Source organism: Ambystoma mexicanum, chromosome 3q (genome assembly GCF_040938575.1).
Source record: "Ambystoma mexicanum isolate Mex_15411 chromosome 3q, UKY_AmexF1_1, whole genome shotgun sequence".
Classification (NCBI taxonomy): Eukaryota; Metazoa; Chordata; class Amphibia; order Caudata; family Ambystomatidae; genus Ambystoma; species Ambystoma mexicanum.
In genome coordinates, this window is record NC_090926.1 from 753,463,158 (window position 1) to 753,477,752 (window position 14,595).

At 47.5% G+C, this 14,595-nt stretch overlaps 1 protein-coding gene across 7 annotated transcripts in view; it reads left to right on the forward strand.

The window, feature by feature from the left end:
• The window catches only part of FBF1 (Fas binding factor 1), a 1,089,678-nt gene that overhangs the window by 1,034,541 nt on the left and 40,542 nt on the right, over nt 1-14,595 (forward strand). For all 7 annotated transcript variants that reach the window (XM_069654733.1, XM_069654729.1, XM_069654732.1 and 4 more), the window contains 3 exons: nt 5,484-5,621; nt 5,714-5,825; nt 6,310-6,428. In XM_069654733.1, the coding sequence (XP_069510834.1) occupies nt 5,484-5,621; nt 5,714-5,825; nt 6,310-6,428 (369 nt within the window). The remainder of the gene's footprint in view (nt 1-5,483; nt 5,622-5,713; nt 5,826-6,309; nt 6,429-14,595) is intronic.

Genomic DNA, 14,595 nt, shown 5'->3' on the forward strand with positions numbered 1-14,595 from the left:
CTTAGAGAAACTGAAGGAGAGCCGAACTGAAAGCCATACACCCAGCTACAACATAACCAGCGAACGGCCCTGACTCCACGCCCATCCCGTGGAGCACCGCAAGAAGCAAGCAGGTTTGCGTTGGCACCACTGGGAAAGGGAGCTGGACTGGGAAATGGCACGCACACCTTATTTCAAAGGAAACGTTTTTTGACACAAAGTTAGATGGTAGGATAAATATTGTCAATTAAGGGTGCACAGGAGAACAACGTGACTCTGGCATAGGAAGTCCCACTCAAAAATGGCAACAATAAGTGTCCAAAACTCAAGGACACTCCTGTCCCATGCACACCTGTCAAACTGTGGATAACCTCAGCCAGACTTTTTTGTATAAGCTAATATTGTTTACAGATTGCAATGATTAGGTAAGTACAGAGAATGTTTCTTGAGTATACTGAGCTTAGTCGGTTTTTTATTTAGTGACAATATATCAATTCGTAATAAAATTCATTAGTAAACAACTGAGAATCAAATAAACGAAAAAAACGATGAAAAGATGAGTTCTACATGTTTCGAGACATCCAGCGCTTCATTAGGAGCCAATCTTGTTGCTTTGCTTGGTTACAAACATTTCAATTCTGTATTTTCTATTGGAGCAGGGAGAGGAAAAGGACATCCATCCCAGTGTGGGGACTAAACAGGAGTAGAGCCCCAGAATGGGGAGAAGAGAGAATACCCCAAAAGTGAAAGTGCACAAGAGAAATGCCCCAGAGTGGGGAAAAGACAGCAAATAGCCTAGGTGGTGGGAAGTAAGAAGACCCCAGAGTGGGAGGAAAGGCTGAGAGAACCCCAGAAGAGGGGTCAAGATAAAATACTTGAGAGGCTCCGAGAGTGGGAAGATATGGAGCGAGACTTGAACTTGTGGACTTCCCAGCACCCAGGAGTTATCTTGTATGAACTGGAACTGTGAGCAGAAAGCCTTCGATGAGAAGGGACAGAAGTGAGGGTCAGAAGCCAGCAGCCAGCCCCTCGCATTGAAATCCCCTCACTGCAGTCATGCTGATTGACAGCCAATTGAGTTGAAATGGATTTCAGTTTAGCTGTAACTGATATCCGGTTGTAAAATGAAGAAGTGTGCTTTAACTAAACAAAGAAAAGTTCCAGAATGTGAAAATGATTGCAAAAAGTAGCAGAGCTGTTAACACTAAAAAATTAAAGTAGTGGAACACCGCTCCCGACTGTTCCAGCTCACTTCTACCACTGCCAGTAAGCATGCTGGGGTGCTAGAAACACCCTATAACTGTGAGTGCACTTTAATTAGCTAGCATGGGACTTAATCCCTGGAATTGTTTTTGTAGAATAGGGAACTGAACTTGGACTGAGACATTAGGTCCTCTTTGCATTGGTTGTGTTGTACCGCCATCCTGACCACGCTAGAGAAAGTTATCACTCTTGAGTTCAATTAGACCCCTATTCCTATTAGGCATTCATCCAACCATTCCTATAACAGTAAGAGGGGCACTGATCTTCCGTCCTTGTGTGTCAAGTGTTCTGTTGTTCACCCTGTTGTAATTAGCCCTTGCCTTGATGACCTCTCCCCTGGGGCAATCTGTTTTTCTCTAGATCCCCCTTAAGTAATTTTGCGTGGTCCTGCACAAATCATCGAACCAACTAATCAACCTACTATTCCTTTGTTTAAAATCATGCTGAAATAATGAATCAGTCAGAGACTTCCACAAATCCTCGAACCACAGAATGATCTGATTCGGGTAAGCTTCCTGAGCAAGGATGGACGAGATGTTCTCTAAATTAAAAGACACCACTTTTTGCCAATTTTTCTCTGTTTGAAAGGTGGATTGGTTTCACATGAATCCAGCTGTGGGTGTGGAGCAATCCTGTTTTAAAACCAGCCTCAATGGGGAATGGTCGCTAAAAGATTTTTGTACAACCCTAAAGTCCACAATTAACTTCCAATGTTGGACGTGCATGCAGAAGTAATCAATGGTGGATGACCCCTGGGCGTTGGTAAATGTCCTCTTACTAGGTACATCACAGTGCATGCTTCCATTCAAAGAACGCATTGCCCATTCCAAAAGCCACATGCTCACTTGTAAACCCCTGGAGCATACCCGGTCATCGGACATCTGCGGGCACACAATCCCATAGGCAATGTCCTCACCCAAATCAACTAGGTCAGTTGGAATCCCATTACCCAATTTCACATTAAAATCCCCTCCCAGAACCAAGATCGTGTGCTGGTCCAAACGGTCAAGAATGGAACACTGAAGCAGATTTGTTGATGCCCGAGACAATGGACTTCCAAGGCATGGGTCCTATTATAAAAATTAACCAACAGTAGTTTATTTCCCTGCTCAGGCATCGCAGTGATGTATTGAATACAAAAGGTGTTCTTTTCCTTTGCCCCAATGCAGTAGTTTATGGATTACTTGATCAGAATCGTCACCCCTCCCCACCCAATAGCAGCAACCTCTTTTGTTCTTGTGTGCCGGAATGGAGAATGAGACAAGTCCATCCAGCCGCACAAGTTTCCTGTAAAAGGATGATGTAATATTGATTCAAATATGCCACTACATCCCTTCTCTCAAGTTTGGTAGCAGCCCCCACTATATTCCAGCTGCCAATAGTGACCACAACCTCTGCGCGGTGGTCAGACAATTCTACAGCCGGATGGGGAGCCGCCTCAGTCCCCATAGGATTTAGAGTTCCTGCATTCAAAGTCCATAGTTAGTACAATACTTCAATACCTGAGAGGGAATCAAAACAATTTGATGAAAGTGCTGCCCCACTCCCATTCCAGTTACCACACCCCATTAAACCTGAACTAGGTGGACAGCTAGCCCCTACCCTCCCTCCCACCACATCCCAGTGACCCCACTGTGAACTTGGAGGAACAACATGCGGTGGATAAAAGGCAGCCAAAGGAAGGAATTTGCTCACTCTATTTGAGCCCTTCATGTTGTACTGGCTAGGATCCAGGGCAGAGACCAAATAATCCAGCATAGCTGTTGTTACTACTGTGACAATCACGCAGTCACCCTCCCCCGGTTTAGCCGTGTTGCCAATCCACGAAGCTCTTCTGGCCATCAAGATGCCCCGTGGATTGATCTTCATGCCAGATAAGTGGGTGTTAATCCAATTAGTTGTTTTATCAGTGAGATAGTTGTCTCCTCCACCCCTTCTTCCAAAATAAGAACGCCAGAGATAACCCCCACCAGTGGGGCGACTTGAGGCGGGAAGTCAATAATTACCTTGTTTGCCCGAAATGTTGCCAGACCTGAATATAAGGTATTACCCAAATTGAATATAATGCCGGTTTAATGATCTTATTTTGCTTTGGTTCCTTAGACACTGTTGCCTCAGGCGTTCCAACACTCTTGGGGGGGAAATGTGCGCAATGTCTGCTGGCCTTATGGGCTTGGCACTTCCCTGGGGTTTAACCTGTGCCTCAATAACCGATCCCAAGGCTGAACCCTTGCCAAAGACTGTGCCACTACCAGAGACCACCTGCTTAAGATCTAGGAGGTCGTTCTTCATCCCTCTAATGAGATCATCTAAAATGGTAAGGGAAATGTTAAGGGAGTTTTTTAATAGTGAAATACCCTCCAATACCTCGGCATGTTTCTTATCCAAGACATCTTCCAGAATCTTAAAATCACTGGATAGTGAGACCATACTGTTGTTCCCCCCGTGAGTGCGTTGAGTGTAACAAACCCCTACTCTCGTTACCCATCTGTGTAGGGCCATCTCTACTTTGGACAGGATCAGGCACTGCTTGGTTTAACAAAAGGTCTACACCCTCCCCAGGTGAAGGCCACTCAAGTTTATACCAGGGAGCCCCCTACGACTGCTGGAGTTAAGACGTGATGAGACAGTTCATGTACCCTCCAGATCGCCTGTGTGGTTGGAGGCTACTTCAATAGCCCTTTTGGTATTCAAAATTCGTTCCTCAATGTTCCCTGCCATCTGTTTCAAATATTCATTCAGAGTGAGTTGTTGAGAGATAAAAGCGCCCTGCATCTTGGCGCCATTTTGACTCTGCTTCCTCTTTTTAGTTTTGCTATCAGCAGGCAACACATCTCTTGCCTTGCGTTTGGTCATTGTGGGTCCCACTCTTAATACACACCCACCAAAATAAGCCACCACAAACTAGGGCACCTTTATAGAATTCTTGTGCATGACCAGATTAGTCTGGTCATGCAGGAGTTAAACAAAATGTGCAAATATGTGCAAACCAGCAGGCAATGCCAAGGCAACTAGGCAACAACCTAATCAGAAGGCAGTGACAATAAAAGCAGTTCCAAATATAGATACAAGATAAAAGTTAATAAAAGCTCTGCATACTGGAAGATAAAATCAATATTACATTTCATTCAGTTGTGAAAAACTGAAATAAAATGAAAATAAATGCAGGCCCTCGCAGGCCAAGCCAAGCCAAGCCAAGATGGTAGTAGCAGCAATTAAATGTTGGGAATTTTCTAAATGTTGGTCATAATATCGTTCAGAGGCAGGAGAGAGAGAAAAAAAAAATAAGCACTCGGGGCACGCCCAACTGGCTTGAGAGGCTTTCTTAGTCCACCCCCCCCCCCGAGCCACTTAACAGTCCAAGAGTCACATGCCTGAAAAACCTGAGGCTGTGGGACCAAGGCCAAACCGTGCGAGCAGGTCTCGCTCGGGGAGACAAGAACCAAGTTGACAGAGTTTACAAATTCCACTTTCCGATTTTCTAGACTACCGGCTGACTAAGTATGATCTGTGATCAATGGAGCCAATGTGCCACAGTTTTAGACTGACAAGAACCAGTTAAGCAGTTAAAGCAGGTAAGCAGTTAAACTGCAATTAAGCGGCCGCTGCCTTCTGCCACCGCCAGACTTCCAAAACAACATTGGCTCTGCACTCAGTCAACATTGGAGTAATATTGAAGTAGCTTGCTTAACGGAGCTTCAGACAGTAATCTCTCCTGTCTCACCGGACTCCAACAGACCACTTCCCTCCCCCGCAGCGCTCCGTGCTAGAATGGGTATTATATGGGTAAGCACAGTGAGGCAGGTAACAGCAAATGGTAGAAACTGTGAAAATAATCAGGGGAGAGAGCTACAAGAGACCACTTTCCTCCCCACTTGCTTCCTGCACAGCGCTGCACACTAGAATGGGAATTATATGGGTAAGCACAGTCAGGCAGGTAACAGGCTCCTCCTCACCAGCAAATAATAGAAATGGTGAAAATACTCCGGGGAGATCCACAAGAGACCACTTTCCTCCCCACTTGCTTCCTGAGCCATATTGTTTGATTAATGTTTTGAAGCCCTCTGTCTAGTTTCATTGATTGTGGTGTGTATTGTTGGTATTGTATTTGCAGCTTGTTCCTTTTGGTTGATGTTCGTGCTGCATGCTCATTATTCTGAAGCCCAATCGCTCATGACTTAAACGTCACTTATGGTACAGCTCGCCTGACTTCTTGACTAATCATGCCCTTTGGCTAACAGTTGGCATCCCAGAAGTATGAAGAAGGTGAAAAAGCACTGCAGGGGGCTCAGCGGGTTGAGTCAGAACACCAGGGCCGTCTGCGCACTGTCCACCAGCAAATGGAGCGGCTGAGGCAGCAAGAGCAACACTTACTCCAGGTGCGGAATTGGTCCGATCAGTATTGCACCACATGGCACTTCTATATGTGAAATCTTATTTGACCCCTTTTCTCTATTGTCATGTGTTACAGGAGCGTATGAACATGGCACAGCAGAGGCGACAGCTGGACCAGCTTCGAAGAGGTCTTCCAACTAACACAGCTCCATTGATGATGATGGCAAACCAGGGGACAAGCATTCCAGGTGTGTAGAATGTGTGAAGAATAGCGCTCAGACTCAGAAGAAGGAGGGCAGCAGCCCAAAATAGTATTTGGTGTATTTTGTGAGGGTTTGTCTCTGCATAGTTCAGTTGGTTCAGAATTTCCCCATGTCACAGTTGATTGGGTATGCATAGTTACAGGAAAATGTGCAAGCTAGGTATTTGCATTGCCATTGCTTGGAATAGGATTACAAAATATCAGACCAATACATATGTACAGGTGTGACTGTCCACTGTACCCACCTCTGCCAGTGCAGGCATGGACTTCATTCCTAACTTCCAGGTTTTCTCTCTACATAGCTCTGACCTTCCTTCTCATTCCCACCCCACGCCAACTCCTCTATTTCAAAGCTGTACTGAAACATGGAGCTTTTATGCTCACAGTCCTTAAGCGCACAGGGATGTTGTAGACTTGGTATTTTTCCATGTGAACTCTCTGACCTTGTGCTTTCATTGTTTCTCTTTAAGATGCCCCTCAATCCATAATTGGTTCTGTTCAGCTGAAAGGTGGTGCTGCAGAGGCCACGTCCCTCCATCACTCAGGATTCCATGCTAAGATGGCTCTCCTGAAGTATTCGGCAGCCAGGGTAAGAGGGTTTGTAAATTATCTTGGTGTCTATCTGAGACTCACTCATTCAGTATTTCATTCTCAGGGTATGTCTGTATGGGTGAGGTTTAGGTGGTCATCTGACTTGCACTGTTACTTGTATGAGGATAATACGTGTATATCAGAGCTGCACCAGAGCTGGCTAATCTAAAGTATGTCAATGTCTTGCCCTATCATACACTGATATGAAAGTTGTAAATGGATGTCTGCCTCTAAAGTATGTGGACATCTGCAGTTGTTTGTCTAACTCCTACCAAAGGTTACTTCCAGGGTAGGATTGTTCCACAGAGCAACATGTGCGTATTGGACTGTGTTTGTGGCTCCCAACGGAGAACTTTTAGACAGTATTGTTGCGAGTGCCTGAATTTAGTACTCAAAGTACCTTGATGCCATGGTAAGAGTGTATAGCATAGCTGAGGGCTCTTTTGCGAGGATCAGAGAAATGAATATAAAATCATGATAGATGAAAAGAGAATTTGAAGAAAGAAGATGGGAGGAATTGAAATCTGTTACAATAAATAAGGACTCTAGATCCTTTTTGCAAATTGTACACAAAGAGACATCACAAGATCTTCTTCCTCCATGGGTACATATAACTAGCGATATGGGGGAATCCTACTTCAGTCATCTTTATAATAAACCCTTTTAATGGACTCCTTTCTCCCACATATTCATTATCTTTGATATCTACCTTCTAGCGAAGTACAAATCTGCCGCCAGGGGGCACAGCACGATTCAGTGTCAGCTGCGCCCAACGTCTCTACGCGCCCTATGCCAGACATGTCGGGGCCCATATATATATAAATATATATGGGATACATTACTCACCGTAATCGTATTTCTGATGCTTGTATCTGCTTAGATTCACATGCTGTGCATAGGCCGACATCTAGTGGAAGCTGCGGAGTATTACAGTTTGTTTTTCGAAACTCGAAAATGGGCGTCGACACAGGCGTGCCAGTAATACTATCCCTAGTGTGACGTCCACTGTACCCAAGATCCCTCACGCGTCTAGGATCCTCAGATTGTATTTTTTCTGACACGAGGAAGCATGAGGAGTAGCGTGAGTACAGATAATCCAAGCAGATAGACAGAAAGGTAAGACTACAAGCCATGATGCGCCTTCTCTCGTAGGGGAGGAAGGGTGGGTCGCATGTGAATCTAAGCAGATACAAGCATCAGAAATACGATTACGGTGAGTAATGTATCCCTTCTGAGGCTTGTGGAATCTGCTTAGATCACATGCTGTGCATAGATTAGCGAGCAGTACCAGAAGAAGGAGGTGGGATGTGAGAAGGGTCATGAGCAAACAGGTGTCTTAGAACCGCTTGTCCCACTTGTGTATCTGTCTTGGAATGCAGTAATGCTGAGTAAAAGTGTGAATAGAGCTCCAAGTAGCTGCTTTGCAAATGGTGTCGAGGGGAACATTTGCAATGAAAGCCAGAGTGGCCCCAATGCCTCTAGTAGAATGGGCCCTTGGCGTAAAAGGCAGAGTTTTTTCAGAAAGAGAGTAACACAGCTGTATACAGTTGATAATCCACTTCGAGATCGCGCCTTTAGAGACGCGATCCCCCTCTCTGCCTGTAGCTACGGAGACAAACAGTTGATCTGTTTTCCTTAGCGGTCTGGTTTTATTTACATAGTATAGGACCGCCCTACGCACATCAAGGGTGTGTAGTTTCACCTCAGCTGAGCTTTGCGGGTTCTGGAAGAAAGCCGGAAGCTCGATGGACTGGTTTACATGGAACTTAGATATAAATTTAGGTGAGAACCTAGGGTGTGTGCGTAAAACCAGTTTGTCTTTGTGGATAGTAAAGAAAGGATCCTGCACTGACAGAGCCTGAATTTCACTGACCCTTCTTATAGAGGTAAGGCCGTTTTATAAGTCAGGTGTTTGAGACTACTTTTATGCATGGGTTCGAAAGGGGGGCCCATGAGCTTAGCTAGCACCACATTGAGGTCCCATCCTGGCGGTGGGTTCGAGATAGGAGGGTGAAGTCTCTTTACTCCTTCCATGAAGGCTTTAACTACTGGTACTTTCCACCACAATACTTTGTTATGGGATGTGGTGTAGCCGAGAGGGCTGCCAGGTGTACCTTCAGAGAGTTAAAAACCAAACCTGCGTCCAGCAGGTGGAGCATGTATGTTACAACGTTGGAAGGAGTGCAATCAACTGGGTTGATTTGTTTATTCTGGCACCAAATAACGAATCTCTTCCACTTGTCAAAGTAACAGTACCTTGTGTTTGGTTTCCTGGATTCTTTTAGGATGTCCATACACCTTTGTGGTAAATTGAGATGCCCAAACTCTATGACCTCAGGAGCCATGCTGCCAGGTTCATTGAGTTGGGTTCCTGGTGCACTGTCTGACCTTGTTGCTGGGACAGTAGGTTGTACCAGGCTGGGAGTTTGATGGGCTCGCACACCGCCATCCTGCGTAGGTGTGGAAACCATGGTTGTCTCGCCCACATGGGAGCAACTAGGATGAGCGTCATCGATTCCTTGTTCATCTTGTACACCACCTTCCTGATGAGAGGAGTTGGTGGAAAAGCGTACGCAAACATCCCTGACCAGTTCATCCACAGGGCGTTCCCTTGGGAGTCTGGCTGGGGGAACCTGGATGCAAATCCTGGGCATTGTTTGTTTTCGCTTGTGGCGAATAGGTCTATAGTGGGGAAACCCCACTGAGAGAAGAGATCTTCTACGATATCGTATTCGTGTTCTTCTGGGAGGGAGTCTCTGCTTAGGGCATCCGCTAGGGAATTGAGCTCCCCTGGAACATGTTGTGATGACAGGAAGATGTTCCGTCTGAGTGCCCATATCCAGATTTTCTGGGCAAGCTTGGACAGATTTGGCGAACAAGTCCCTCCTTGTTTGTTCAGATAGAACATGGCTGTCGTGCTGTCCGTCCGGATCTGCACCGACAAGTTTAGCAGATGGGGCTCGAACGCCCGAAGCGCTCGGAATACTGCCAGAAGCTCTAGCAGGTTGATGTGGTTCTTGGCTACTGAGTGAGACCAGAGACCCTGAGCTGTGTGGTGGAGATGGTGAGCTCCCCACCCAGTCAGGCATGCATCTGTAGTCACCACTGCCTGTACTTCGGGATCGTAAAAGGGTTTTCCCCTTGCGAGATTCTCTCTTGTCCACCAGTGTAAGCTCTGTACGAGTGTTGGCGAAACGACCACTAGATCGTCCTACTGACCACTTGCCTGAGACCACTGTTTCGCCAACCATTCCTGCATGGGACGCATGCGCAGACGCGCGTGGGGGACCAGGTAAATGCATGACGCCATCATGCCCAGTAACCGCATTGCTTTGCGTACCGTTATTTGTTGACCTGACTGATAATGTGGAATTTGCAGTAGTATATTTCGAATTCTCTCTTCCGAAGGGAAGGTCAACCCTTTCTGAGTATCTAGGATTGCTCCTAGGAACTGTTTTGAGGTGCTTGGCACTAGACTTGACTTCTTTTCGTTGATAGAGAAGCCTAATTCGTGGAGGAGGTCGATAGTCTTCTGAATGTTTGACCTGCAAATTCCTGGGGTTTCCCCCGTTATGAGCCAGTCGTCCAGATAAGGGTACACAGGGATTGCCTCCCTGCATAGGTGTGCAGCTGCCACCGCCAGTACCTTGGTGAATACCCTTGGTGCTGAAACTATCCCGAAGGGCAGTACCTTGAATTGGTAGTGGCGACTGTCCACCTTGAAGCGCAAGTATTTTCTGTGCGCTGGGAGCATGGAAATATGAAAATAAGCATCTTTCATATCCAAGGTTGCCATGTAATCCCCCTTTTTTAGGAGGGGGATTACCTCTTGTAGCATGGTCATACGGAATTTTTGGGGCTTGACATACTTGTTGGCAGGCCGTAAGTCCAATACTGGGCGCATTGTCAAATCTTTCTTTGGCACAAGGAAGTAAGTTGAATAGATACCCTTGTTTACCTGGTGTCCTGGGACGAGTTCTATCGCGTCCTTTTCTAGCAGAATGGCGATCTCCTCGAGAAGGATCTTCTGATGTTCTAAGGAGTGTATTCTTTGTCGTGGAGGGTGGTTCCGGGGACGCTGCAGTAATTCTATACAATATCCTGTGGACACTGTTGACAGCACCCATCTGTCTGAGGTGATCCCTTCCCAAGCCTGGGTGAAGTTGGAAATGCGTCCCCCTACTGGGGTTGCGTGAGAAGGGACCCTGAACTGAGCGTCACTGCTTTGGTGGAGGCGTGCCACCTCCCTTGTTGGGGCTGCCTCTTCCACGACCTCTCTTGTTACCCCTGCCGTAACTTTGGGTAGACTGCTGGTTGTTGTTCCATTGTGTACCCTGTCCTTGGGCATAGTTGCCTCTTTGTGAATTTTGGCCGCGTGGGCGACGAAAATTACTGTTCCCCCTCTGGTTAGGGGGTTTGTTGGTAAGCTGGCCAAGGGATTTGAGAGTCTCGTATTCGTCCTTGGCATTCTTAAGTGCGTCTTCGACCGCTTTCCCAAACAATAGATCGGGTTCCACCGGCTTGTCTATTAATGAAGCCTGGGTTTCTGTTTTGAACCCCGACTGCCGTAACCACGCATGTCTCTTGATAACAGTACCTTCCGCTATCAATCTTCCTGCGTTGTCCGCGGCGTCGAAAGTTGCTTTTAATATGCAACCAGACACGGCTCTCCCTTCTGCCGAGATCCGAGCCAACTGGCCCTTTAACGGTTCAGGAGCAGAGGCTATGAGCGCCGCGACCTCTTCCCATTGATGGCAGTTGTAACTTGCCAACAGGGTGGTGGAGTTTGCAATCCTTGCTTGGTAGGCGGACGTTGAGGCTACCTTCCTGCCAAACCCATACAGTTTTTTGCTCTACTTGTCGGGAGGAGCTTCTGACGACGATAAGGGTGTCCCAGCCCTCTTCCGAGTGTTGGTAACCACTAGGGAGTATGGTTTAAGATGTCCTCTTATATAAAGAGGGTCAGACTGGGCTGCCCGAAAAAGTTTTTCGACTCTGGGGTTGACGGCTCTGGTGAGGTTAGGATTCACATGGGATGGATCTATTCTACGTTGGATGGATTTAAGGATAGGGATGGTCTGAGCGACCGGCCTCCTCTCTCCCACCAACTCTTCTGCGAAGTCCCTTTCCTCCTTTACACCGTGGGTGTCGATGTGAAAATGTTCTGCTGCGCGAGCGAGAACTTCATTAAGAAGGGGCTGGTTATCAACTGGCGAGTCGGTAACTGGGGCTTCGCTCTCTACCGGGGAATCTACTCTGTAAATTTCCTGCTCATCTCCTACCTCCTCCAGGTCCTCATCATCCGCATAGTATTCAGTCCCGGTTTGTTCCTCCATAATGTTAAACTCCTGGTCCCCTTCAGGGAAAGGCTGTCCTTGGTATCTGGGGTGTGGAGTAGAGTATGGAGTAGAGTAAGGCTGCACCTCGAAGGGTTCAGGTCTTTCGAACCGGGCCTTTTTACTTAGGGGGATAGGATCAGAGGAGCCTGAGGGTGTGGCCCCTTGAGGGTCATACGAAAGGAAATGTTCTGGGTTTTTGTCATAAAAATCAGCTAAGGAAGACATCCTTGACATGACCCTGTCTATGTCTTCACTGGACCATTCTTTGGAACAGGGTATGACTTTAGTAGGCAACTTAGAGGACTTATCAAGGGTACCCTTGCTGGATGTTGATGTCCCCGTAGATTTGTGTTTGTCTGTCTGCTTAGGGTGGAAGGATGGTCTTACAGGAGTGGAAGGCTGTGCTTTCCGCTGTTTCCCCCCCTCCCCGTGCGTGGAAAAATGTTTTCCCTGCCCCTTGGAGGCCCCAGAGACTTTCGACGCCTGGCGTCGAGGGTCGGGAGAGGTATCTGTGTGTTTCGAGCGTGGGGCCTCGCTGGTGTTAACTGCGGCCTCGGTCTCCTGGAGCGCGGCCTGGGGGTGGAAGTCGTCTTCCGACGATCGAACTTCCGTTAATCTAGGGAGCGAGGCACTCTTGGCAAGAGTGGATGATTGCCTTGCGTCATGAGGCGATCTCGATCGAGAGCGCCCAGAGGACACCGAGTCGGACCGTTCTATCTGTGCCTCTTTCCGAGAAGTCGACGTCGTCGAGGTTCGGTTGGACTTAGTGTGCTTAGTGTGTGTAGGGTGTGTAGCGCTTGCGTCGCCGGGGGTCTTCCCCATAGCCGCCCTGCCGGACAACCTTCCGAGGTCGGGGACCTGCGCTCGGCAGTCTTTCGACGCCGTAATGCCCTCGCCGTCCGAAAGTACGGCGTCGCTGCCATCGCTGAAGGCGCCCTCCGCTGCCATGGCCGCCTGCCTGGCGTGGTGGGCCCAACGCTTTGTCGAACGGTCCTTAAGTGTCTTAGGCTTAAACCTACTACACGCTCTGCAGTTCGCTTCGGGGTGGTCCCTCGGCAAGCAGAGATTGCACGTGGCGTGCCTGTCGACCCAAGGGTATTTGCGGTTGCACTTGGGGCAGAATTGGAAAGGGGTACCCTCCATACGCACCTTGAGGCAGCGGTCTGGTAAGTGTTGGAAATATATAAGGTGTACCTATATACCAAGAGTGAAGAGTATGTACCACCCCCCACTCTCCCTACTTGCAGGGCCGAGGCCAGCGGCCTACTAGGCCCGGGCCGAGGCCAGCGGCCTTCCGAGGCCCAGATCCGTCGTGCAGCAGCCGACGGTTGATGTCTTCTCCAGCCGTCGTCGAGTGTCGAGGGTCGACGTTAGGGTGGGGAAGGATGTAAATAAATAATTTTAAACTTCAATAATTAGCAAAAGTAAGGCTAAGGCCAGGGGACTCCGCAAGATGCTTCCGACCAGTATGGCGGAAAAAAACAATCTGAGGATCCTAGACGCGTGAGGGATCTTGGGTACAGTGGACGTCACACTAGGGATAGTATTACTGGCACGCCTGTGTCGACGCCCATTTTCGAGTTTCGAAAAACAAACTGTAATACTCCGCAGCTTCCACTAGATGTCGGCCTATGCACAGCATGTGATCTAAGCAGATTCCACAAGCCTCAGAAATATATATATATATATAGATATATATATATATATATATAGGCACCGCACCCGTGCCCTCAGTTTCTTTTTTCGACACACTCTGCTCAGTTTAAGACATATCTCCTAATCTTTCTTCGTTTTACTGAATCTTAAGCTTCCGTTCTTCGTATCAGTTGTGATGCCAAATCCAACGAAGTCCTCGAATTTCAAACCCCTCGTGGACTGTGGCTGTCAAATGTCTGTTTCGGATCTGCACTGCGTGTCATGGCATTGATGCACCCAAAGGCCTTTCGAGAATGTGACGCAAAACATTTTACCTTTCTCTGGAAGGAGAGAGGTGATAAACCCATTGCTGACCGTGGCACTGAGCAATGGTTCCCAGTCCGAAAGGACAAGAAGAAGAAAAAGCACAACAAAAGGTCAAGATCCCCGGGCAGTTCTTTGCGGCATCACTCGTCATTGAAGAGGAGCCACCACTCCAAGAACGTCCCGGAGGAAGAGGCCCCACTGGTACCTTTTGCCACCCAGTCCTCTATTCCTGAGGATTGGGAGGTGTTAATGATAAATATGCTTGACATCCTAGCCAAGGCCCCAGTGGCTTCATCCCTGATGAGCTGTAAGGGTGCCGAACTAAGAGATCGACACAAAGGTGGTATGTTGATTGCTACACACTTTTATTGAAAAATGAAAAAAAGAAATCTAACCATCACTAACTCCAAGAGGAGTTTTCCATACCTCAACAAAAACTATGGACCTGCCAGAATGTCCGTAACTTAAAGGTCTGCCGTCCTATGTCCAAATCCTATTTCTATCCCTTACACTTAGAAATTAACTAAACTGGATCAGTCTCTTAGTGCAGAAGAATGACTCCCTTCTTCTGGACGAACACAGTTCATACGTAGGGGGACTGTCTCCCTTCCCCTGGTTGCAATTATCCTCTTGGCAAAAAGAAACAAAGTTCCAACGAAGTTCCTAGTTGTATAAACCTTGACGCCAAGAGAATGGCTTCCTTCTCATAGTCTTCCTTCCTAGGCGCTTTACAATGCTCACAAATACAAGGGAGAATGACTATCTTCTTCTGGTGGTCTTAGGCCTCTCAAAATGCCAAGAGAATGCCTCCCTTCTCTTGGCTTTTCACAATGTCCACAAACACACCAGGGGGTATGATTCTCT